Here is a 24,653-nt window from a genome sequence, read left to right as displayed (position 1 = left end):
TCTTTAATGAATTCTAAAAACCCCTAACTTACTTTGTCCTTGACATCTATCTCCTTCCAGATCACATTCATTATCATACAACCGACAATTAGTTGCATTAATTTGAACACAAAGTTGAGTTACGTTACGTGAACATAATATACTTTTGGGGCAAGTACAGGTTCTAGATTGATTGAAGGTGAAACCTCGGCATTGCATCATGTCAATATTACGCCAAACTAAGGAAACACATTTGGATTATCGGGAGAAAATTTACAAATAATTACACACATTTCGTTAGATTTGAAAGAAACGTAAAACCATTCTATCAATTTTAGTTAAAAGAAACAAATCGTCACCTAAAATGCAAAACAACGTAACAACAAAAATTCAAAAATCTAATGTTTGATAGATAATGATGAATAACATAAAAAATAATAAAAGAAAACTAAATCTTAATTTCGAAATATGTATGTCGTCCTGTTTAAAGATTAAATATGAGATATTAATTTTATATCAGAGACACTTTTCATTTTGCAACGGTTTTTTACCCATCACTTTAAACAGTTTTGAAATGATGTTACTTTATTTTACATTTTAGGTGACGAAATATAATTATTTTTGAAATCACAAACATACAATATAATGAATTTAATATACCTTAACTCCTAAACACTAAATTTTAATGAAAAAAAAAACAATTTTGAATAAGTTTTTGAAGAGTGTTTTTTTCGAAAACAGCTTAAGAATTTCATTTGTAATTGTACTTACCTTCTCTATTGCAACGAGCTCTGACCAAATCACATTCTGTTCTAAACAAACGACATGCATGACCATCTCGATGCACACAAATTCCTGCGGCTGTTGTTGTCGTTCGATTCGAACAAGTTCTTAATGCCGGACAAGAACATAAACCCGTTGCATTTACACTTAAGTTTAAGCATTGTATTGTATCCGTACGATTCCATGCTAGAGATGCATATCAGGTGTTAATAGAAAAATGTAAGTAAATGGTTTAGAAGTTTATTCCTAAAAACAAAAGGATTTTCTACACCATTTCCAATTTAATGTATAAGTGTGCTATTAATCTGTTATAATTTCCTAGTTATAGGCATTTCAATATTTAAATTATAAAATTTTACCATACCTTGGTCCGATTTTTTAAGATATAGTCCGAACAACTAAATTACCAATAATATACAAAAGATTTTAGAGCAATATCAACCCATCAAAAATTTTGTGAATTTTTGTAATGGCAACTAGTTACCACTTGCATTATTTTGTAATGAATGGTTGTTACCCAGCACATTATTTTATTTACTAGAATACGTGCTTATTTTTATACAGGTTGGTAATGAACTTTTGCATTTAGCACAGCTATCTTGTGTGTATGACTGGAAAACGGAAGGTTCGCCACCAGTCAAAGCCATTAACTTTTTTGTTCATATCATATTCATTTATTCATTTATTGTTAACTTATAATAAAATAACTCGTGCATGGAACTGTGAGTTAGGAGCTTGACTATCAAACACAAGCAAATAATGTGACTGTTCGATTCCCACACAAGGCAATATTTTTTCTGTTTTTTATTAGCTACATATTCTTGTTTTGATTGTAGCTATTTATACCGGTACAATATTACTAAGTAAGTAAAGATTTTGCTAAGAATTATGGATCACAAAAATAAATGATTTTCAATTCAAAAATTCAAAAAATAGTTTAGTGTTTTTTTTTTGGCGAAAAGCCGACTTAACCCTTTTTTTATTAAAATAAAAAACTTTCTTTAAGAACATATAACAATTTCATGTTTTTCTGTAACGTATCTTTACGGTGAACATTTTGGTATAAAAAGATGCCCAATTTTTCGAATATGTCGCCCCTAGCCCTTTGGAATTTGACCTATTTGCTATAAAAATTTCAACTTTGGGCTACATGTTCTAAAATCCAGTAGTTGGGATCAGAAAAAGGAAATCAGGTTTGGATACCTTGATGTGGTTCATATTCATCCCCAAAGTATTTTCCCAGCCCCTTAGGAAATGTGAACCCAATGGGCAAAATTGTAAAAAATACCATTTTTGGTATCTTCGCTCCAATTTTTAGGAATTGCGGGATTACCTTTGACCTTTTGACAAGTTTTTTTGTACCTTGTTATTTAGAATGACAAACATAACAAACGTTAAGAATTTCATTGAGTTCCGATAAAAAAATAAAGATTTTATTACATATTACGTATTCATTGAGTTTCTAAAAGTAAAATTTGTATCAAAATTTTAATGGGATTGCAAATGTTAGGAACAATTTGATCCACATTTATTCCAAACTAATTAATTTTGTTTAGATAAGTTGATTTTTGGTCCTACAAATTCAAGCCAATATCTCAATTAGAATCAAAAATGTGCCACTTTAAAACTTAGCCTATAAATAATAACTTAAACTCGAATAATCCTTTTCTACGCCCACGTCAAATTTTATCTCAATCGGACCGGACCAGCCATTTAGAAATGCCAGACTTATTTCCAAAAAATGTTGATTCGGCCCACTGTGCGATACGTAATATATCGCAATGGAATTTTGCATGTAATTAGACTATCAGTCAATGAAAACACGTAAGAGAGCTAATTCGGTTTTTCTGAATCTATTCCCTTCAACAAATTATACTTCGAAATAAAAATTTTAAATATTTTTAGGTGAACAAATTTTTAAATTTAAAACAAAAATAATATTAGTAAAAGAAATTTTGTTAAAAAAAAATCGGGTTAAAATTTCCCGATATTGATCTATTGTAGATACGACCACTATGCTATATACGTCGTTGCAAAGGACTTTGAAATATCTATCATTAGATATCAATATTGGCTATATTAAAGACTTAGTAATCCAGATATGGATCAAAAATGGGTAAAAAATCGAGGCTGTCCTGTTTTTTTCCTTATATATCAGCTATTTTTTGATTTTAAAAAGAAACAGAAACGGGTCTGTAGCAGAAATATTAATGTATGAATCATGTATGTATGTTATTTGGGGGCTACATAAAGTTATATTCAACTTACAGACGGAGATGGCTATATCGACTCCGATATATATAACGAATCAGAATATATATACATAGTGCGGTCACAAATAAAAAATCTAGAAAATCGGCCCACAAATGGCTGAGAAATAATTTTTACCTAAAATTTTGAAAAAAAAATTAAAAAAAAATTGCAAAAGTAAAAAAAAACTTTGTTTACATAAAAATATTTAAAATTTGTAAGTATAATTTGGTGAAGTATATAAGTTTCAGTTTGTTTTGCAAATCACCATTGACTGATATGGGCCAGTTGTCAGCTGAGCCTAATTTTCATAAAATAATTATCTTCAGCGATGAATTCCGTTTCAAGATGAATGGGTACGAATTATTGAATTTGGGATGACACCAATCCACATTAGATATTTATGTTCACCATGCCAAAATTTTATAAGGCAATGTATTTTGAACGAGGAGCCCTTTTCTGCTATCGAGTAATGTTACCAATTTTGAAAAATAAGATCCAATTTTAAGGATATTGTGGTTTACATACCTGAAAAAAGTTGTGATATAACATTTAAAAAACTTCCACTTTAAATGCTGGTTTAAATTCCGGTGGTACTGATCACAATTCAAAATATGCCTTTAAGACAATCAGCATGTCATGCCTACTTTCTTAAAATCATTTGTAGGTCCAGTCGTGGAACTACATATTTTCACATTACTATAAAAATTACCACTGTTGCGGAAACTCAACACTTTTAACACTTATTGCAAGAATATTTATAAAACATTAAGTCAATATCTTTAAAATTGTACTCTTTTTGATCCAGCTTAATCAATTGTGGAAATGGTGTTCAAAATTAATATAACATTCTCTAACTTACCTGTTGCTAATGTGGCATTACAATTTGCACTTTGTAAAGAACATTCATTAGAAAAACGTCTACACTGTTGACCATTTGTGGCACATATTTCAACATTTGTTCGACTACAATTCCTTAAATTACAACTCTGTTGGGCACAGCACAAAGGATAAAGACATCCAAATAACAATGTAAATACATACAATATTTGCATTGTGAGAGTGTGTGTGTAAGTTTGGTCTACACTTTGTATTTTAAAAATTGTAATAAAATAATCTTTTATTTTTAATAAAACTTCACTAGCAGTAACTTGAGTTGGCAATAAAATATTACAAAATATTTTCGATTTAATGGCCTAGCATTGCCTTTTATATGTATGATTTTATAAAGATTTATTTACATGGATACAAACGCACACCAACAAACATACATATACAAACATACAGACTTGTTTTAAAGAATTCCATAAAAATGTTATACTTGTTTGTTTGTACACTTTTGATTGTTTTCTGTTGGGATTTTTTTTTGTTGTAAGTTATTTTATTTTAATATTTTTTTTTTCTTTTTGTTCTTACCTGTCAATTTTTATACGATTTCCAATATTGCAATATTTATATTTACACTTGCAAACATACAAACACACACACTCACCTCCTCCATTCCATTCTCCATTTTCTACAGTGTAACGCATACAATAATCTATTTTATTGTATGCGAGTGTATTGAAAGTGAAAAAAAGAGCGTTCTTTAAAATTCCCATAAACATTCTTTTATACCATTTCATGATTCTTTTATTTTCAATTGTTTGCAGCGCATGAAAGGAAAATATGTCTTTTGATTTCCATATCAATACACCTGTTAAATATTTAAGTGTCAATAATAAAATATATAAAAAGTAAATATAAATAAATACAAACATTTGTACATACATACATACATATATATAAAAAATAAAACTTGGGGAAGTAATATTGCGAACGTAGCAATAAAATAAGGAAAATCATTGGTCGTTAATATATATGTTCAACTTCCGCACAATGGGAAAAAACTGTATAAAAAGGAAGTCATCCAAAAATTGTTCAAATCTTAGACCGATTTTGCTGATTTTCAGTAACATACATAGAAGAATATTAAAAATATGTATGTATTTTATTCTTGTCATGGTTAAGAACGCGACATCTGAATGGCTTTGAAGATAAAAATAAAAAATCTTAAAAATATGTATTTTGTTCTTCCATATTTCCACAGCATTTTCGTACCACTATGTTTAGATTCAATATATAAGCAATAAATACAAGATCAGGAATGCGATTAGAATTGCTCAAAAAAGCATAACCACTTTTTTTGTACAAATTTTTTTGACGTGTTTATCTTACAAATGTTTTGTAAGATCAAACAGCATCAAACAAAATAAAACTAATTTTTTTGTTTTGAATCATCCTAAGCAAAATATGTTTTTGAAATAAATAAAAGAATTCAAATGTTATTATTTAGTGGACAGTAAAAGCATTTGGTCATCCGTTAAAAGAATAAAGGATAATTCTATATCCTCCATTCTTACTATTCTAAAGGATGGCCAATCATTCACTGACCCAGAAGATAAAGCTAACCTCTTGGCTTAATTATATTTGCAAACAATTAGAACTTACAGGAAAGCAATCAACCATTACGAGCTTGAAAGACTATCAGCAACTCTGCCGAATATGTTCATTCACTTTTGCGCAGCTAAAAAGGTTTTAACTGATCTCAATAGAAACAAGTCTCCTGGACTTCGATGCTAGCCAGTCCGTTTTCAAACCTTATCGGCATTTTTGAATTTTTCAAAGTTATATAGAGTACCATCTTAGTCGCAATTTACTTAGCGATCGGCAGTATGGCTTTCGTAGATGACGCTCTACGTGGGACACGCTTGCCTTCACTGTTTTGGCGAAAGTAATGTGGTGGCTCTTGATATTTCTAAGGCGTTCGATGGGATGTGGCTAGGTGTGCTCTTATTGCTTTTGGTGTCGGTAACAACTTTCCTCGATTTATATCGAGCTTTCCCAGAGATCGTACTATACGAGTGCGTTACTCATTTTAGTTGAAGCAATATTTTCCAAAAAATTTAAAAAAATAATTGTGAAAACAAATCCTATTAAAAATCGTTCATTACAACTTAATGCCTAACAAATCATAAATTTCCATGCATATTGTTACGTTTTTACCTTTTAAAAACGTTGATTTATTTCCTTTAAGTAAACTGTATTCTTTTAATTGCAAATAAAAGCGATCAGTAGTTTAAAATTTGTAACAACGCTTTATTTATTTAAATTTTCACAACAATTTAAATAGTCACTCTCATTTAATACACACAATTCTATTACACACTTTCAAAACTCACTGGTAATACAGTTGATGTTACGTCTAACAGTGCCTACAATAAATTAACTTGCAGTTACTATTTTTATACACAGTGCAATCTTCTAGTAGTTTCACGAATTATCTATTTCTAGAGCTTTTAGCAACTTTATGTTAATAACAGCGTGTTATCAACATTGTTGATAAGTCGAAGTTTCGTGCACTGGATATTCGCGAAATATTGCTTTCGATTCTAATAAACCCTGTTTTGACCCAAAACACGAAACTTCATTAAATTAAATTTCGTTCTTTCAGATCAATAAATTTCGAGTTATTATATTTGTAAATATCTTATTTATATTACACAAATTAAAAAAAATAGTTTAATATAATATTAGAAAAAGTAATTTGTTTATTAAAATTTGACTGTATCTAAATATTATGATGAATGCTTATCTCCTTCTCTATAATTTTAGAATACTTAACTTAAACAGATACAGAAATGCAAATGTATACTCTTTTGGAGAACTGCTTTTTGTATTGTATATTTGAAGATATTATAAAGAAAATAAAAACATCCACTAAACCCTTATCACTTGTGGCAAAAAAATTAAAACCAATATTAATATTTTCACCTTCAATTATAATCAACAGCTGACAAAATGTTGTCCAACGTGTTGCTACATCAATAACACATCAAAACTTTTCCATGAATTATAAAAAGAACACAAAAAAATAAAGAAAAAACTTGTTAAAATGGTAGTTAATGTCAATTTAATAAATTATGTATTTCACTACAAATATTAAATCCCCCTCTAACCTTAGATTATTTAAGGAAAATTTCCAAAAATTTTTTTTTTACATAGACAAGCCTAACCATATTGTATATAAACCAAATTTCTGTTATCGCCAATATTTTAAACCAACAAATTTTTAATGATGGTAAACAAACTTCAATTTTGGTTGTACCAAAAAAAAAAAATAAATAGAAATTGTATGTATTAAAAAAATTGAACATTTTGATGGCAGTTAACCCTTTTTGTAGCATATTGTTGACAGCGATTTGACTTTATATTTTTTTTTTATATTTTGTGTTTGTTTGCTTTCAGTCAGTCATGTCAATGAGCCTTCTTTTCATCACGAAGAATTTGTATAAACATCCATTCATCCCCCTTCAAAATTATATTGACACATGCAACATAAAAAACGAAAATTGGGGAAAAAAATGAAAGGAAAATAAAGAAAAAAAAAGTTTTGAAGCACTCATAAGTGAAGGAAAATAACCATACATAATACATGTGGAAATATATACACACATACATATATACATTTATAGGTATCCTGCAGTATCTGGTACTAGTTCTGCAAAATGGCCATAAATCGATTAAAAATATTGATTTAAATTGAAACTTTTTGCCAGTAGAATCATAATTTTCATTGATTTTTTGTATTCGATTCAAATTTGGTTTTGATAAGATCCTAAGTCATGTTTAAACCCAGTTTATATACTCTTGCCATCAGTTTGTCTGCAGTTCAAACACGGTCTTTTTTTTTGGTTCTTAGCCTATATTTATTCGATTAAAAACTGATTTTTATTCGGTTTTTATTCGGTTCCAAATTGGTTTGTGTAGTGGGTTTTAAAATTGAAATATTTAAAGTTTTCATATTCAATTTCCATCCGGGTTTTAACCGAATCAATCCAGGTTTGTTAACGATTTTAATGCGGTTTTAATCGCTCACAAACCATTATTTGATTTTTATAATTATACATTAAAAATAATTAATGAAAACTTCTATTATTTTGAAAACCCTGCTCCTTCTGATTCCAACTAGGTTTTTCTACAATGAAAACTTTGTTTTTATCATGTTTAGCGCCTCTCTTTATATGGCTGAAACCCAAATATTACAAAACCTATTATCCAATTTAAACTCGAATTTATTCGACATATATGCGGTGTTATTTGATTCAGATTTTATCCGATCAAAATTCTTTTTTTATCATGTTAATATCAGTTCGAAATCATTTTTAAAAACTTTTCAAAACTCGGTTTTTATTAGACACAAACTTGGTTTTTATCCGATCCTAACTGTTTTTTATTTTTTATACCATTCAAAAGTTATTATTTCTCAGTTATAAATAGGTTTTTATCCATTGACCAGTTTTCGTAAGATTCAAACTTTTTAATATTTTATTCCAAAAAATTATTTCGATTATTTTATGTCGTTCTATCTCAAACTTTATTTTTATTAGATTTTGTTATGTTCTTTTAATTCGACTCTAAAATAGTTTTTATTCGATTAATATTTTAATACTCAGTTCAAAATCGGGGTTTAACTGCTTTTATCTGATTTAGTAATTTTTATATGGTTCAAATCCGGTTTGTATTCGTTATTTAGTCGACTTTTATTATGATTTTATAAGCTAATGACTCATTGAATTTTTAATCCGTTTCAAGCCCGGTTTCTATCTGAATCAAACCCTATAGCAGTTTTATTAGCAGTTTTTTCATTAATGAGCAATTTTTAATTTTCATATTTGAATCAAGTCCGATTTGACAAAACAAACATGTTATTTAATCGCCATAAATTTGGTTCCAAATTGAATATTATTCGGTTGCAAATCGGTTATTTTGTTTGCTTCTGTTTTTAAATACAAGGTTGCGCAAAAGTAAACTTCCGATGTTTTTTGGCTGTAATTAAAACAAAAAAATGAAAAACTTTGATTTTTCTTGTGGATTATTTTTATTTGGTCTTTTAATTTTTTTTACATCATGTCGAGAATATGATGTCATGTAAATGGCCGCCGCCACAGTTGGTTGTCATTTAAGCCCTTTTTATGGCATTTTCCATCACTTTGGCAAAAACTTCCGGCGATAGGTCCACACATTCTTGACGGATATTGTCTTTAAGAGCTGCAAGAGTCTGAGGCTTGTTGACATAAACCCGCGACTTCAAAAAGCCCCACAAAAAGAGGTCTGGAGCGTTCAAATCAACCGATCTTGCTGGCCAGTGCAAATCGCCAAAATGGGAGATTAGGCGCCCGGGAAATGCATCCTTCAGCATATCGGTTGTGGCACGTGCAGTGTGTGCCGTTGCACCGTCCTGTTGGAACCACATGTTTTCCAATCCCAATTCATCAAGTTGCGGCAAAAAGAACTCGTTGATCATTGCTCTGTAGCGCTCACCATTCACAGTAACCGTTTGGCCCGCGACGTCTTCGAAGAAAAAAGGTCCGATGACTCATCCAGTGAAAACAGCACACCATACAGTGACTTTGAGCGGGTGTAATGGCTCTTCGTGGGTTACACGCGGATTTTCAGTGCCCCAGAAGCGTAAATTTTGCTTATTTATGCACCCGCTAAGATGCAAATGGGCCTCATCACTCATGATCCTCTTGGTGGTGATTAAGGATGACAATATTCCGCGTTCTGGAGCAGTGTAGCGTAATATTGTTTATTAACGTGTATTTCGCATGTGTTTACTACACAAATGTCAAAACAGAACTGACATTAGGGGTCAATCGCAAACTTTATAGCATTTTCTGATAGGAGGATTACTTTTGCGCCACTTGTATAAATGAAATTTTTTTTTTTGTAACAGAACTATGTCCGTTTTCTATACGAATCAAACCGGGTTCGAAACCAATAGTTAACCGTTTCTAACCCTGGTTTATTATTTATATTACCGATCTAATTCCGGTTTCTCTACGAATCAGACCCGAGTTGTAACATAACGCTCAGTTCAAAATTGATGGAAACGCGGTTTATATCAGAATTAACCCTTTGACGATCACAGACAAGTACGTTTGCCCGGTTGTAATTGTGTGTTTTATTTATTTCGGATAAAAAATGTAACTTCAAGGCACAAGCAACTATATTTGCCCAGCGAAATGGTGGACATGGGGGCCGACCAGAAACTCAATTTTTTTTCGCATAAATTGTAAAAGGTCATAAAAATGTAGATCGTTTCAGCCAAAAAAAAAGAACTAAAACATTTTAATAACTATAGTAAATCTATCATATATTGTAACGAACTACTCAATGCAGTACCAGTAGAATATAAGGTAACTAGTGTCAAGTATAAGTAGCGCTATAGCTAGTTCAATGTTGCCATTGCTACTTTTAAAACTGCTGGGTACTCCTAAGTATATATGAATGTGTGTGTGTGTTTATAATGTACAAATAAACAATTTTGAATCTTTAGCAATATCCGTTTTAAGTCCTTCTTATTTTTTATTCATTCAAAAAACGGCGTCATTGCGGATTTTTTCCCCTCTCTTGTTGCTTTTCTTGTCAAACTCAATCTGTTTTATTTTCCTGTCTTTACAAATTCGTTGGTGGAAAAGTCAGGTTTGTTTTCTTTTTTTTATTGCCAGTTTTTTGAGATGAAACGCTGGGTAGATGTTAGAGTACCTTTTCACAAAAGAAACCAATAAAAAAAAAACGAAGTGAATTGAATGTGGCAACAATTTTGTAAGCAGTCATACATATGTATGATGTCTCATTCGTTACATTCGCCCACACAATCTGAAAGAGAGTGGCACTCAGACACAAATTGATATCTGCATATGTCTATAATCTAAAGGGTGTTGAAATAACTCCTGTTTTGAAATTATTGGGAAACAAACAAGTTGAAAAATTCAAACATAAAATTTGGGGATTTTAATTAGTGATCGAAACTATAAAAACCAAATGATGAGCATCAAAAAAATTTGATCGGCACAGTGATCATTACTCATATCCACCACGAGCCAAACGTAATCGACAAACCAGATGTATACAAAATGAATGTGAGCAAAACCTGTTTAAAATAATTTAAATTGGGAACCAGTGGCAGCTTGTTGATCAAAAACACAAGAAAATTAGTTTCATGTACAATTGCAATTTTAAATATGACACGTTTTATTGATGGCTACCTCTGCCTTAGAATGGATCTATTCTAAAATTCAGTATCTATTTAGAGGAAGCTATGAAGTAATATCACATTTAGTTGCTAAAACACCCTTTTTAAAAAAATATATCGTTGTTTATTGCAAACATCTGCATTTGATTTTGTCTTATTTTTCAATTTACTCTGACTGGATTTTGTCGACTAAATTGGTTACGTATAGCAGGAGTGTGCAAATGTGTATTAGTATGAGTGCATATTCTGTATGTTTGTGTGTCAACAAACACATACAAACTCACACACATATTTATGATTTTTTTTGTGACAATATGTTGATGGCAAAACATTTTTTTCCCATTTTGTTTAGCTAAAAGTTTCACCTCTTCACATAAAATCGAATTTAAACGCCTTTTCACACTGATGTTTTCAACGATTTTTTATACAATATTTTTTTTGGGGGGATGTGGGGCTAGAGATTTTACTTTGCTTCTTTTGTGTTTTTTTTTAAAGAAATCATTTCATGGATTTTTCATTGACTTTATGGCAATTTTATGTCATCATAATGTTAAGGTTTTAGGTAAAAAATAACAAATATACACAATGCGATAACAATACAAAACAATACATATGAATATTGTTCCCCCTTTTTTAAAATTTTGATACTTATTGAATTTAAAATATAAAAAAAGTTTCAAGTAATATTTGAATTGAAAATTTGTTGAAATTTAATATCCTACATTAAACCGTTTTATTAACACTCTGATAATATTTCTAGATGTAAGATGTAAGGAAATGTTAACTACTCTAAAAGGATTCTGGCACATTACTTTTTTAGCAGTTTTTTAATATAAATGTTTAAGAATCATTTAAAAGAATCGTGTTACAAAATTTATTTCAAAGTAAAATTTTGTAATATTTCAATATTTTAACAATTTGAAAGGAGTTTTATAGGGGTAGGGTCAATTATTCATTAAGGTTTAAATAATAAATTATCGTAAGACAATTATGAATGTTCAAGTTATTTTCCGAGGGAGACCTTGTACATGGATATGGAAAAAATGTTTCCCGATTTTCTTACAACTAATGAGTTTACAGTTTTATCAGGATGGCTGCATAATCAACATATTTATAACTACTCAAACAGTATTCCGGGGGAACATTTGTATGGCTAAGACAAATCATACAATACCAAACAAACCTTGACAACAGTAAATACATCTGGAAAATTTCAGCCTTCTAGCTCCTTTGGTTTGGACACTATAGTGTTTTCAATAGACAGACGGATGGACCATATCTAGATAGTCTAAGAATCTTCTGAGGACCCAGAATATATATAATTTTTGGTTCTATGGCCAATATTTCGATATGTTAAGAATGGAATGACAAAATCAATATATATATCTTTTTGATGGTGGGTATAAAAACTAAAAGAGGACTAAGATTAACATACAATTTTTCATTTGATCATGTTCTAATGTCCTCATATTGTACCTAAATCTTCATCAAATTGATAAAAACAAATACTTTATTTAGCTGCCGAAAGAAAACTCGGAATTATAACGAATAAAACAGAAAAAGTTGAGCTATAGAAACAAATATTGTGCTAAAGAAAAAGATAAGCCTGCAAGCAAACATTGGGAAAAAAGTAAATAATGCAGAAATTGCATTATCAGCGGTTGAATTGAAGCACTGTATACAAAAATATAATAAATACGTAGCTTTTGGTAGTTAATTCAATTATGAGTTTATCAAAAACGAGTTAAATTGTTGTTTGTAAGATTTTTGATCACATGTTTATTGCATATATATCGAAAAGAAGAAACAAATGCTGTAAAAAAGATTTAAACATCAAAAAAACTAATAATTTTCCTTTTTTTCACTTCAAAGGCGTTCGAATGTCGCGTTCTTGATATATTACTTTACTTCTATTTATACATTTCTTACATGTTCTATCAAAATTGTTTGATAATTTTAAATTATTTTACAGAATTTTTTTATTATCATTATTTAAAATCTCATAAAGTTTTAGATATGGTTGCAGACATATTAGTCTTGTTGAAAAATTCTGTTACATTTATTATAAGCAATGCCTTTGTTTGTTGTAGATATTTTTATGTATAAATGTTTTTTTAATAGCATTTTTATGTCTTCAAAATGTGTTACGCAACGGATAAAGGTTTCCTAGAAGGCCTGATTTTGAAAACACAAGTCCTGCAGAATATACTATATAACGTTCTAACAGCAAGATATTGCTGATTACTTTCATAAAACAGGTCAACACATAAAAAAAAACAATTTTAGAGCCAAGATACCATAAGTGATGTTGTAATAGGTGACATTAGTAATACCAATAATGATTTTATATTTCTTTTCCGTGTAGCTTTGGATCTACTTATATTTTTGAATATTGGCTGTCATAAGTAAATTCGTGTGCATTCACCATGTCCTAACCACGAAAAAGTTGTCCCAATGACCGAAATGTGTTATGTTATATTTTTGGTGAATACACCGTCAACAAATTTAGAAAACCTACAACAGCCTTAATAAGAAACACGTACATATTTCCATAACTTTAAGATGGAGATTTAGGCCCTGAATATGCCGTGGGTTTCAAACATTGGGATTAAAGATTTAAAGTGTGTAGTGAACATTTAAGATGGTGGAAAAGCGGTAAATGTAGTAGTTGTTTGAAGTTTGGTGTACCTATGCTGCTATTTTTGTTTTGTTAAATTACATGGTACGAATAAAAGGAAAACAAGTAAGAAAGTATGGTCGGTCAAGCCCGACCATAATTTATATTTTTGAGTGATTTTCGGAAGTGGGGTTATATGGGGGCTATGACTAATTATGGACCGATCACCATGAAATTAGGTCGTGTGATTTATGTCTATATAAAAGTTAACTATGTTGAATTTTGTGTGTTTACCAACATTTTTAAGCGACTTATGCACGTTAAAGTGATTTTCGGAAGCGGGTCTATATGGGAGCTATGACTAATTATGGACCGATCCTAACAAAATTTGGTCACATGAATTTTGTGTATATAAAACTTATTTGGAGCGGAATTTGTGGAGATACATATATAAATTAAAAATTTGTGACCGATAAAGTCCAATTTCGGGAGGACATTTGTATGGGGGCTAGGTGAAATAGTGGACCGATTTCAGCCAGGTCCTTGTACCAAATTTGATCGAAACATCTTCAAAATTGCGACCTGTACTCTGCGCACAAGGTTTACATGGACAGCCATCCAGCCAGCCAGTCAGCCGACCAGACGGACGGAGGGACATCGCTTAATCGACTCAGAAAGTGATTCTAAGTCGATCGGTATACTTTAAGGTGGGTGTTAGACTAATATTTTTGGACGTTACAAACATCTGCACAAACGCATTATACCCTCCCCACTATGGTGGTGTTGGGTATATTTACATACAAGAAATCTTTTAACTCACGGTACGAAACTCTCATTTTATCACAGTCACGAAAAAGTGCTGCTTCAATTTTTTAGTTCAGAAAAATGATGTAGTTTTTTATATTGGTGGCCTTTTAACGAAAATGGGACTCTCAAGCTACAAATCTGATGAATAGATTTGGACAGCTCAAAGCAAAGTTTAAAATGAGTTTTAGTAGACATAGATAACAAGCATGTAGCTGTGTCTATTGCCCTGTATGTGAAATTAAAAGAGGAGCAAAAAAACTTAGATCTTGTTTAAAAACAAAATTAACTACTATGATCACCAATGTCTTGTCAGATCAACAAAGTGGGTACATTTAATTGCCATGTTTCATCTGTTTATAGGACAGCAGAGCAAAACATGACCACTGGATCAAGAAGAACTGGTCTCTGCTAGAAAACATGACGGTTGGAAAACAAAATCTTATAAACCCGTCATTAGTTTCCAGAAGGACAACGATTTAATAGATTTAATGAATGACTTATAAGATTTGAGCATAAAAGTACACTATCTGCACAGTCATTCAAATAAGATTCCTGAAAATGTTTGATCGTATATCGAAGACCAAGCATAACATATCCATCAAGATTTAGTAGTGATATATGATACTTATAACCAAGGTCGCTGGTATGAACCCATATGATACCAGATTACTGTATAAGACTAAGGACTAAGGATTTCAATCGCAGACAATTTATAATAAACTGCAATTTGCATTCATCAAAAATCATGGTAGACCTGTTGATATAAAGTCGTGTAAAAGGATGTAATAATGAAGGCCGGATTGTAATAAGTATAACTAATTTTCCTCATAAGCTTATTACCCAAAGATGGAACTGGGAAAAAAATTGAATCCATTTTGATATGACTGCTAGAAATACATATAAATGAACTTAGGCATACAAACTTTTTCAGTGCCCTGAAAATTCGTCACTGTCTTTTGCTGCAGTCTCCCCTGTTGATATGTGTATGATACAATTATGTAAGGATGTACATATGTATGTACTTTTGAATAATATTTACCATATTCTAATACAGCACGTCTTTTGTTATGGCATTTAGTATCATACATGTTGTACTATGTCAAAAAAAAACCCCGAAGAACACAAAAAATAATAACAACAATGTTATTATTATTTTAATAAAAATGTCGTTAGTTGTTTGAAGAGCATTTTTCCCGTGCTAACATTATGAATATGTTGCGATGATTGTCGTCGAGAAGACGAAGGAGAGAAGATGATGAACGTTGTAAACGTTACGATAACAATGTAATCAAAATCAGTCAATGATATTACAAGCAAAAGGTGGAATGTATTATTTTTCAATTTAACTAAAGTTAATAGATATAAGAGGATTTGGGTGAGTACAAGACGATTATAAGGGTGCACTACATTGTCAGACGTCATAAGAAGGTAGAATATACATATACATCCAGTATACATTGATATACAAGTATGTATGTATTTATAAAACCATGAAAAGCAAATGCAAAATTCTTTTAAATAATAAATACATTTGTATGCGTACCCGAATAACACATAGACATTTTTATACCCACCATTCAAAAAGATGGGGGTATATTGATTTTGTCATTCCGTTTGTTACACATCATAATATTCGCCTCATAAGATTCTAGTACGATCTAGCTATGTCCATCCGTCGGTCTGTTTGTTGAAACCACGATAGGTCCAAACGAAAGGAGCTAGCTGACTGAAATTTTACTCAATAACTCCCTGTTGATATTGAAAATGATTTGCATGATTTCACCTAGCCTTCGTTATAAATATGTTGCTTATGCGATAATCCCAATAAAATTTTGCACAAATTAGTTCTACATACTCTGAAATTGTACAGTACTGGATCGGCCCATTCTTTATCCATTAGTGAATCTATTATAATTTTTCTCTAGTACCACATGGCTGCTTCTCATCTACTGTCAGCACATGTTTCACCCATTTAAATATGCATGTTAAAATTGCGATAGCGAATGCGACATACTCTAAAAATCAAAATAAAATGTTTATTTTTATATGAAGTAACTTTATTTAGTTATAGCCACTAAATTTTAATTTGAATTAAAAAGTTCAGCAAATTGATTAGGAACATATATAACAAACGATTAATTAGGTGCTAGAACGCGACATTACAACATGAAACCATTTACCGTTAATCAAGATTTGTATAGGCTCCTTTAATTTGATAACATTTCAATATATTTTCGGCTGTATATAACAAATCAATAATGTTTAACTCCTTGTATTGTGCAGGGTACAACATTTCCTAATTTTTCTTATGAACAAATTTCCACATCTTCATACATATTCAATATTGAACCTATTCTAAAATATTTAATGAACTTATTTTTATCTTCCGCTTTTCTTAGCGATAACTATCATTCACATGCACATACAAAACCATAAAAAGCCATTTCATCATTAACACTTTGCATCAGTAGTTAAACTTTATAACAACTTCTTTTGCAGCTAAACATACATCCAATCATTTATATATACTTAACCATTAACTATTAAAACTTGTAAGAATATACAAAAGAAAAACACACTGAAATGCCACCACAAAACATTGTTAAGAATGTTGTAGAGCGTTATCGTAAAACCGGAAACTTGCCACAACTTTGCGTGATTTTTATATACAATTTTTTTTTTCCTTCCTACATTCTCATATTTTTTTCAAGAATTTCAATAGAGTAACATAGGAACCAACTACTAGTTCCTGAATAGAAAGAGTTTTACAAACAAGCAACAAACTGCAGGAAAAAAATATATACATACATCAGATCAGATTTTATTATCTTATTTTTTAGTTAGTAACTCTCAACATTTCATCATTATTGGGGTGAATGTAAGTAATAACGTTATTTTTACACTCGTAGTCATGTTAATAATGTTGCAGGATTTTCATCTTCGTTTTCCGCTGTTATTTAGCTGTGTGTAAGTGTGTTTTCATTTAAATTACTGCTTCACCCCCCGCTAACATTGTCATCACAAATTCTTATTACTTTACAATACTTAGGATCACAGTGAAAAGTTTTAAAGGTGGAAGTCACTCAAATATGCAGGTTTCAAATACAAATTGAGTTGCTAGCATTAATTTCATATATTTAGATCAACAAAATGTGTCATATATGGAAAATATGCACAATGGGGCCAATCTGCAAACTGCTTCTTCAAAGAAGATTCATTGGAAATTAACTTTATCATAAAGCGTACTTGTTCCCTTTACTATACAATTACATGTTTTGAGGCATTACATATACAGCCACAATGCACGGTGGTCAATTCCTGCCAAAAATCCATAACTTCTTTATTTCTTCATAAAAATGTTTGAAATTTGGTATTTGTATTAAGAATAACATAACCGATCGATCGATAAATATTCAAATACATATGTTCAAATACAGGGTTTGGCCAAAAAAGCATGGATATTCTAAAAGTGTCAAAAAATTGCATGTAAGTGGCTGAAATTTAGTCCAAAAATAAAGAATAAAATATGTAATAAAAAAAAAATTGGTCATTCACATTTCGGATTACATATATAGGGTTTGGCCATACAATCATGGACGTTTTAAAAGAATCGAAAAAATTAGGTTATTCATGTAAATGCCTGAAATTTAGTCCAAAAATTAAGAATAGCATAAGTGATTGAAAAAATGGTCGTACAAATTTCGAAATACATATACAGGGTTTGGCCACACAATCATGGACGTTTTGAAATTATCGGAAAAATTAGGTTATTCACTTAAATGCCTGAAATTTTATGTACATTTAAGAACAACATACTTGATCCATCGCAAAAAATATTATAAATTGCAAATTGACCAAAAAAAATGTGCAAAATATGAAGGCACTGACCAGACCGATCTGGTTATTGGAATTGCAGATAATTGCAGCTGAAATTTATAGTATTTACTCTTGATACTTTGCAGTTTTAGATGTAATTTACACTTAACCTCTAATAGCCCCATTTAATTTAGTTTCTATAGTTTTAAAACTAGTTCCTAATCACTTCACTTTTATATAAAAAGAACACGCAATAACTCCGTAATAACTATGTGGAATGGTTAACTGCTAACTGTGTTATAAAAACATGTGCTAATTTGCAAAAAAAAACTTTAAAGAAAAAAGTACAGGCAACTTCGATTCAAAAGTAAAAAAATCACATTTTTCTAATATTAAAATGACAAGAAAAAACCTTTGACTTTACAGCACTATAAATAACCATATAGTTACTTTATCGCCAAAATAATAATGATGCTGTATATTCTGAAGTGTTAAATTTTAAAAAATTAAAAAAACAAAAAAAAAACATTTTTGGCCGGAATTTGTAAAATGTTTCACTATTTGGCTGTTGGTCTGAAGGCATAGCTGGACCATGTTTTTTCGAAAATTATGCTGGTGAAGCAGTAACTGTTATGGGTGCATGATATCGCAATATGATAACAAAGTTTTTGGATATAATTTATGTGGACGACATGTGGCTGTAACAAATATGTATGGCTCGTGAAACAATTCAATCACAGGATGATACATTTCCAAGTCTATTAAGTTGGAATTGGATGTCCACATCGCCTTTATTGTGAACTTATCGTTGATTTATTGGAAGAACCTAACAACTTAGGATTATGTACATATGGTCAGAGTTGGGGGCAGTGCACTAAATGTTGAGTGCAATCAACATTTCACTAGCACTAAATATTATTTTAAAAAATATATTTTTAACTAATTTTCATCAGCATTAGTGGTAGTGAAGCTTATATTGTTATCACTAATATTTTTTAGTGATAGTTATAGTTAGTGTAGAAATAAGCACTAAAGTCAAATAGTTAAAAAATTTAACAATAACTAAAAAAAGCTTCAATAATTTTCTTTGCACTAATATATTCAAAATTAGTGATCATGAAGTTATTCCAGTTTAAACTAGAATATTAAATATATATATATAATGAAAAATAATTTTGACTTACAAAACTAAATAAAAATAATGACTTGAAGAATTTATAGGACATTAAAAGATTTAATTTGTTAAAAGATATATTAAAAATGGAAAATACAGACTTTGATAGCGATGACAGTATAATGGTCCCTATGCTTTAAAAAGAAAAGGAAATGTCATTACTTACGTAAATATTTTTTGTTGATTTTTGGGACTTCGATGGGACATCTTAAAATATTACGTTTTTTCCTAAAATATATTAACTTAAACTATGAATAGAGTAAAACATTTCTTTGTTGAAATGATGTGGTTACGCCGAGGACTTAGTAATTTTTGTTACTGGGTGGGATGACGTAACGATATCGGACTGCTCTGAATATAACCACCAAGTGTTGCTTGGAAAGAGGGTTGACCATCAACCCAGCCAAGATAATTCTTGTACCATTTACCAAACGAAGAGTTATTAGACTCATAGACCTGCCATATTTGAATGGCTCATTCTAAAGAGATAAAATATCTTGGGATAATACTTGACTCTCATTTGGAAATCTCACTTATCCAACACTAACAAAAAAGCCAGGGACTTTTTGGTAAAATGATTTACTGGTATTTTATTAAGGAATACTAGGATTATGGGGTAATTTACCAGGACTTAGACAGTCCAAACAGTTCATTACTCTATCCAAATATAGATCTCAATTGTTGCTATCTCTCGGAAAGGGTGACTTGAGAATACTTACTGGATTATTTAACGGACACTGTGGTTTAAGGTATCGCCAATTTATTTTAGGAAATGTTGAGAATGAACAGTATAGGTTTTGTGAACTTCATGCTGAAAGCTCTAAACATGTTCTACGCGACTGTCCAATACTGGCAATATGCAGAACTAAATGGCTAGAAAGGGCCTTCAAGGCCCCTAGGGAAATAATTGATCTCTCATCCGTAGCCCAAATATGTTAAGATGAAAAAATTAAGGTTGCACAAAAGATCTCATGTGTCGCAGTAAGTAAAGCCTCGCTAATAATAATAAAGTCGAAGGTGTATGCCAACAAGACCACAATCGCTTTGAACGAGGAAATTAAAGGCTGCATCAATGAAATTCAGCCACATTTATGTAAAATGGTCATGGAAATCTTCGACAACGTAGTGCTGTTTGAGCCCCCTAAGCCGAGGAAGTCAATCAGAAACAAGAATCTAATGATGAAAAACTGAAATTCATGCAAGAATGTAGAAAACAGATACGTGATAGAAACCGAATTTGTTGGCTATCGAATTTTCAGTTGTGGCTACAAAAGGTGTAGAAGGTGTAATAAAAGTTTGTATGCGTCAACCGAAAGTCTTCTTTAACAACTGACTTTCTGTTGATAGATCCGAAAAATTCAATGTGTGCAACCGAATCATTCGAGTGGCAAATTCGGTTGCTATCACGAATCTGTTTTCTCTATGTGATATTTCTTGTCGTTTGATGGTTAGGTTAGGTTGAGCAAAGGAGGGGTTAAATGGTCCATCCCATGGTTCCATTCTGAACTTCATATATGTCTTAGATTATAATTTAATTAGTTTTTCGATATATCTCATGACTAAGAAAGATTTTGTACTATATATTGTAGTATAATTAAAATAAAAGATTACAATTTCTTTGAAATAATTGATTTTATTTATTTTACCAGAGCTAGTTATTTCCAGCTCAATGGTTCTTCATAGAATCTTTTTGTCTTATAATTATGTTCCCTTATTTATGCTTAATTTATGCTGACTAACTAACCTATATTCTATTTACTAATGTTTGGTTATGTACCTGGTAACATCGTATGTATGCACATTGTCCTTGAATACTTCTGGTGACACTTGATCACCGTTCTACAAAACAAGTGTGGCAATATCGTGTTTTAATGGGATACGGATTTCTTGAATACAACTTTAAAATCAACGATTCATTAGCTTTAGTATGAGATTAAAAAAATATTTTGTCTAATAATGAACGTACTAATTTCCTTTGTATCGGGGTTTACTTTGAGTCCTCTCGCGAGCACAGTTGTTTGGCAGTTTTAAACTCCATTAGCAAAATACTTCACTGTAGATTTTTATATTTCACAGAAAAAAAAACATATACTAAAATTGAAAGCCCTGCTACAACTCAAGCGACAACTTAAATAGCTACAGATTTTTACAACAGTTTTTTAACAAATAACAAAAACTATTTTACTACTAACGAATTATGGATCATAAAAACTAAACAAGAAATCAAAAATTGAAAAATCATAAAACTATAATCGGTTAACTTAAATTTTGTCATTGAAGTAGTCGTATTTTCAGTCAGTTTTCAACTAAGATAACCCTGTCTTTTGGCTCAGTTAATTTTTTACTCCAAAGAATCAGCAACATATATTTTCTTTAACCCTAAAGACATTCACAACAAATCATATCCTTACTAACAGCAACTTCAGCCTGTTGATGTAAAAAAGCATAGTGGTTTGTAGCCTGTCGTCACTATTATAATTTGGCACATAAATAAATGTCAACACATCCTTATACATATGTAGACTATACATGTATTTATGTTAGTATAGTAGTAGTGGTAGCGGTATTATATGAATGTTTGTGTAAGTTAAGGTATGTTAAAACTTTTTAACCACTTTTATGTATAATGAGGATGTAACGTGAAAAAAAAGATGCTGAACTAAAGAATGAAAAAAGAAAATCCCGCATACACATACTTCATTCTACAGCATGTCATCTACACCCTGCTTTATTTTGTTCTTATATTCACATTCTCTTTGACTCTCTCATACCGCTTCATGGCATCACACTTTTTTTTTTTAAATATGAAGGATGTAAAACATGTCAACGGATGTCAACTTACTGTTATACACGAGAGGAGATAATCAACAATAACATTCAACTTGTTTGTTGCAAACATGTTACTTTATTTTTGTTGACATTTTTTTTTTTACTTTTTTCTTTTTCTTCTTATTGTTGTTGCTGTTGCAAAGGTGGCAAATTCGTTTTCCTTTATTAGTGAGAGAGAGAGTGTGTGTGAGTAGGTATTAGAAATGTTGCCACAGCAGCAGGAACAGAAGCTGGGGAAACAAAAACATTTGTTGTGTTTAACAGGATGACAATAATAATCAAAATGACAACGAGTCACATTGTACAATATCTATGGATGTATATATCCTTGTGTATGTGACAGTATTATCTCTTCTTTTTGAGTTAACAAAATGTCAAAAAAGACTAAGCAAATAACAAATAATAAAGAAAATTCTTACATAAAACGGTTTTCCTAACGGGTGTTTTCTGTTTTTTTTTTATATTTTTTATCCCCATTTTAGTAAAGTTGATGTTGAAGTATTATTGTCATTTTTCGTTATTGTTTTTATTTTCTTAGAATCTCAGAATCTCTGAACGTTTGTCGCTGTTGTTATATTTTTACGTCATCTTAGAAGAATAAGTTGCTTGTTTTTAGATTTTATATAAATGTTCTCGGGAGTATTGCATAAAGTTTCTTAAAAAGCTTATTACAAGCTACAAAAAAAAAAGTAAAATAAAATAAAAACAGTAAATGCTTGCAGTATAGAGAGTTAACAACACTTAACTGTTGTTAAGATAAGTAAACATGTAAAATTATCTATTTATTTTAAAATATAAAGAAAACACAGTTGTAGTTTATTATATAAATGTGGAAATTTTGATATATTAAAGGCAGATTATATTGAAATTGTAGTTATGCGTACAATTGATAAAAATTGATTAAAAAACTAATATTTTTTTAGAAGAAATTTTTAATATTAAAATCAAGAACTTAAACAAATATGGCATTATTTAGATGATTCTGATAGAACATCATTAGCTGTTCTACCGGACAACACATATGTGTATTTGATTTATAAATTGTCAGAGACTTTGGCACTAAAATTAAATAATTTTATAACATTTTGAGACTTCATTTACCTTAAAAACTAAAAAAAATTTCATATGCTGATTTTCTACGAATAAAAATATAAAATTTGAATTAATGTAAAATTTTAACAATTAAAGATATCATAACATAATTTGGAACCACTATAGACTCAAATATCTTGATATTAATTAGAAGGAATACTGAAATTCCTAAAACGAGGAAAATGTGTTCCAAAAACCGAAATTTTTTAGAAAAGTGCCTACTGTGAAGTTATTTACTGTATGATAGTAAAAATACTTAGTAGGTATTTAAGAAAGAGACGGAATTATACAAATATGAAGCCTTTTTGTGGATCAGTGCTTTGCCTTTTTAGAATTTTTTACTCAAACCGAAATTTTTTTTTAAATTGGCCAATTTTGGATAGGACTGGGGGTGGCGTGTCCGCTTAAGTAAGCCAAATTTTTCTTTGCACGCTTTTACATTAAGTTATCTTTCCGGATCATATAAAAATTCTTCTAGTCCCGAAGAATTTTTTTTCTACAAAAGAAAAAATTTGGATGATAAATAAATTTTTGGCGATTTTTTTTTAAATTTGAGACTCGAAGTGACCACCTTTGAGGGGCTACGTACTGGCCCCCATTAGATCTAGGAAGCTTAACAAACGTAAATCAACTCGAAAATACCTCAGCTCAAATCATGTGAAATTTCGTAACAATATCTCCAATAGTTCCCAAGATACCGAATTATATCCAAAAAAAAAAAAGTTTTTAAACCACTGTGAAGCATTGATCAGATATTTTTCCGTTACATCAAAAGCGTACGAACGTACATTCGTGACCCCAGGAAATGCCCTTATGTAATGCAAAATTTTAAAATTTCAATTTTGAAATGCCCATAACTCGGAAATTATAAGAGATAAATAGCACACGCAAGCACGTTTTTTAAAAACTATAAAAATCTTTGAAATCGGATGTAAAACAAAAAAATTGCACGTATTTAAAAATTTTACATGTCGAAAGTACCCTACTTTGAGCCCACATAGCGCCGCCCCTGGATCATTTGTAGGGTCATTTTAATAACTTAAACTCGATGGCTACGTCCACGTCAAATTTTATCACGATCGGACCAGCCGTTTAGAAATGACAGATTAATTTCCCAAAAATTTTGATTTTGCCCCAGGCAATAAGGCGAAATTGCAGAGTTCAAGCTGCGTAATATTGACATAGGAACATACGAGTTTGGATATAAAGAAGTGGAAGTCTGTACC

General features: G+C 30.6%; 1 protein-coding gene across 1 annotated transcript; it reads right to left on the bottom strand.

The window, feature by feature from the left end:
- Nucleotides 1-3: 3 nt before the first annotated feature.
- On the bottom strand, nt 4-4,177 carry LOC135958350 (uncharacterized). Its single transcript, XM_065509255.1, has 3 exons — nt 3,875-4,177; nt 751-948; nt 4-218 (listed from the first exon to the last, which is right to left on the bottom strand). Exons 1-3 carry the CDS (start codon nt 4,065-4,067, stop codon nt 4-6), a joined length of 606 nt encoding a protein of 201 aa, XP_065365327.1. The 5' UTR covers nt 4,068-4,177.
- Nucleotides 4,178-24,653: the final 20,476 nt, after the last annotated feature.

The sequence above is a fragment of the Calliphora vicina genome, chromosome 4, assembly GCF_958450345.1.
Source record: "Calliphora vicina chromosome 4, idCalVici1.1, whole genome shotgun sequence".
In the NCBI taxonomy this organism is placed as follows: domain Eukaryota; kingdom Metazoa; phylum Arthropoda; class Insecta; order Diptera; family Calliphoridae; genus Calliphora; species Calliphora vicina.
Note: the sequence above shows the minus strand (reverse complement) of the source record. Positions and strands in the feature narration are given on the sequence as shown.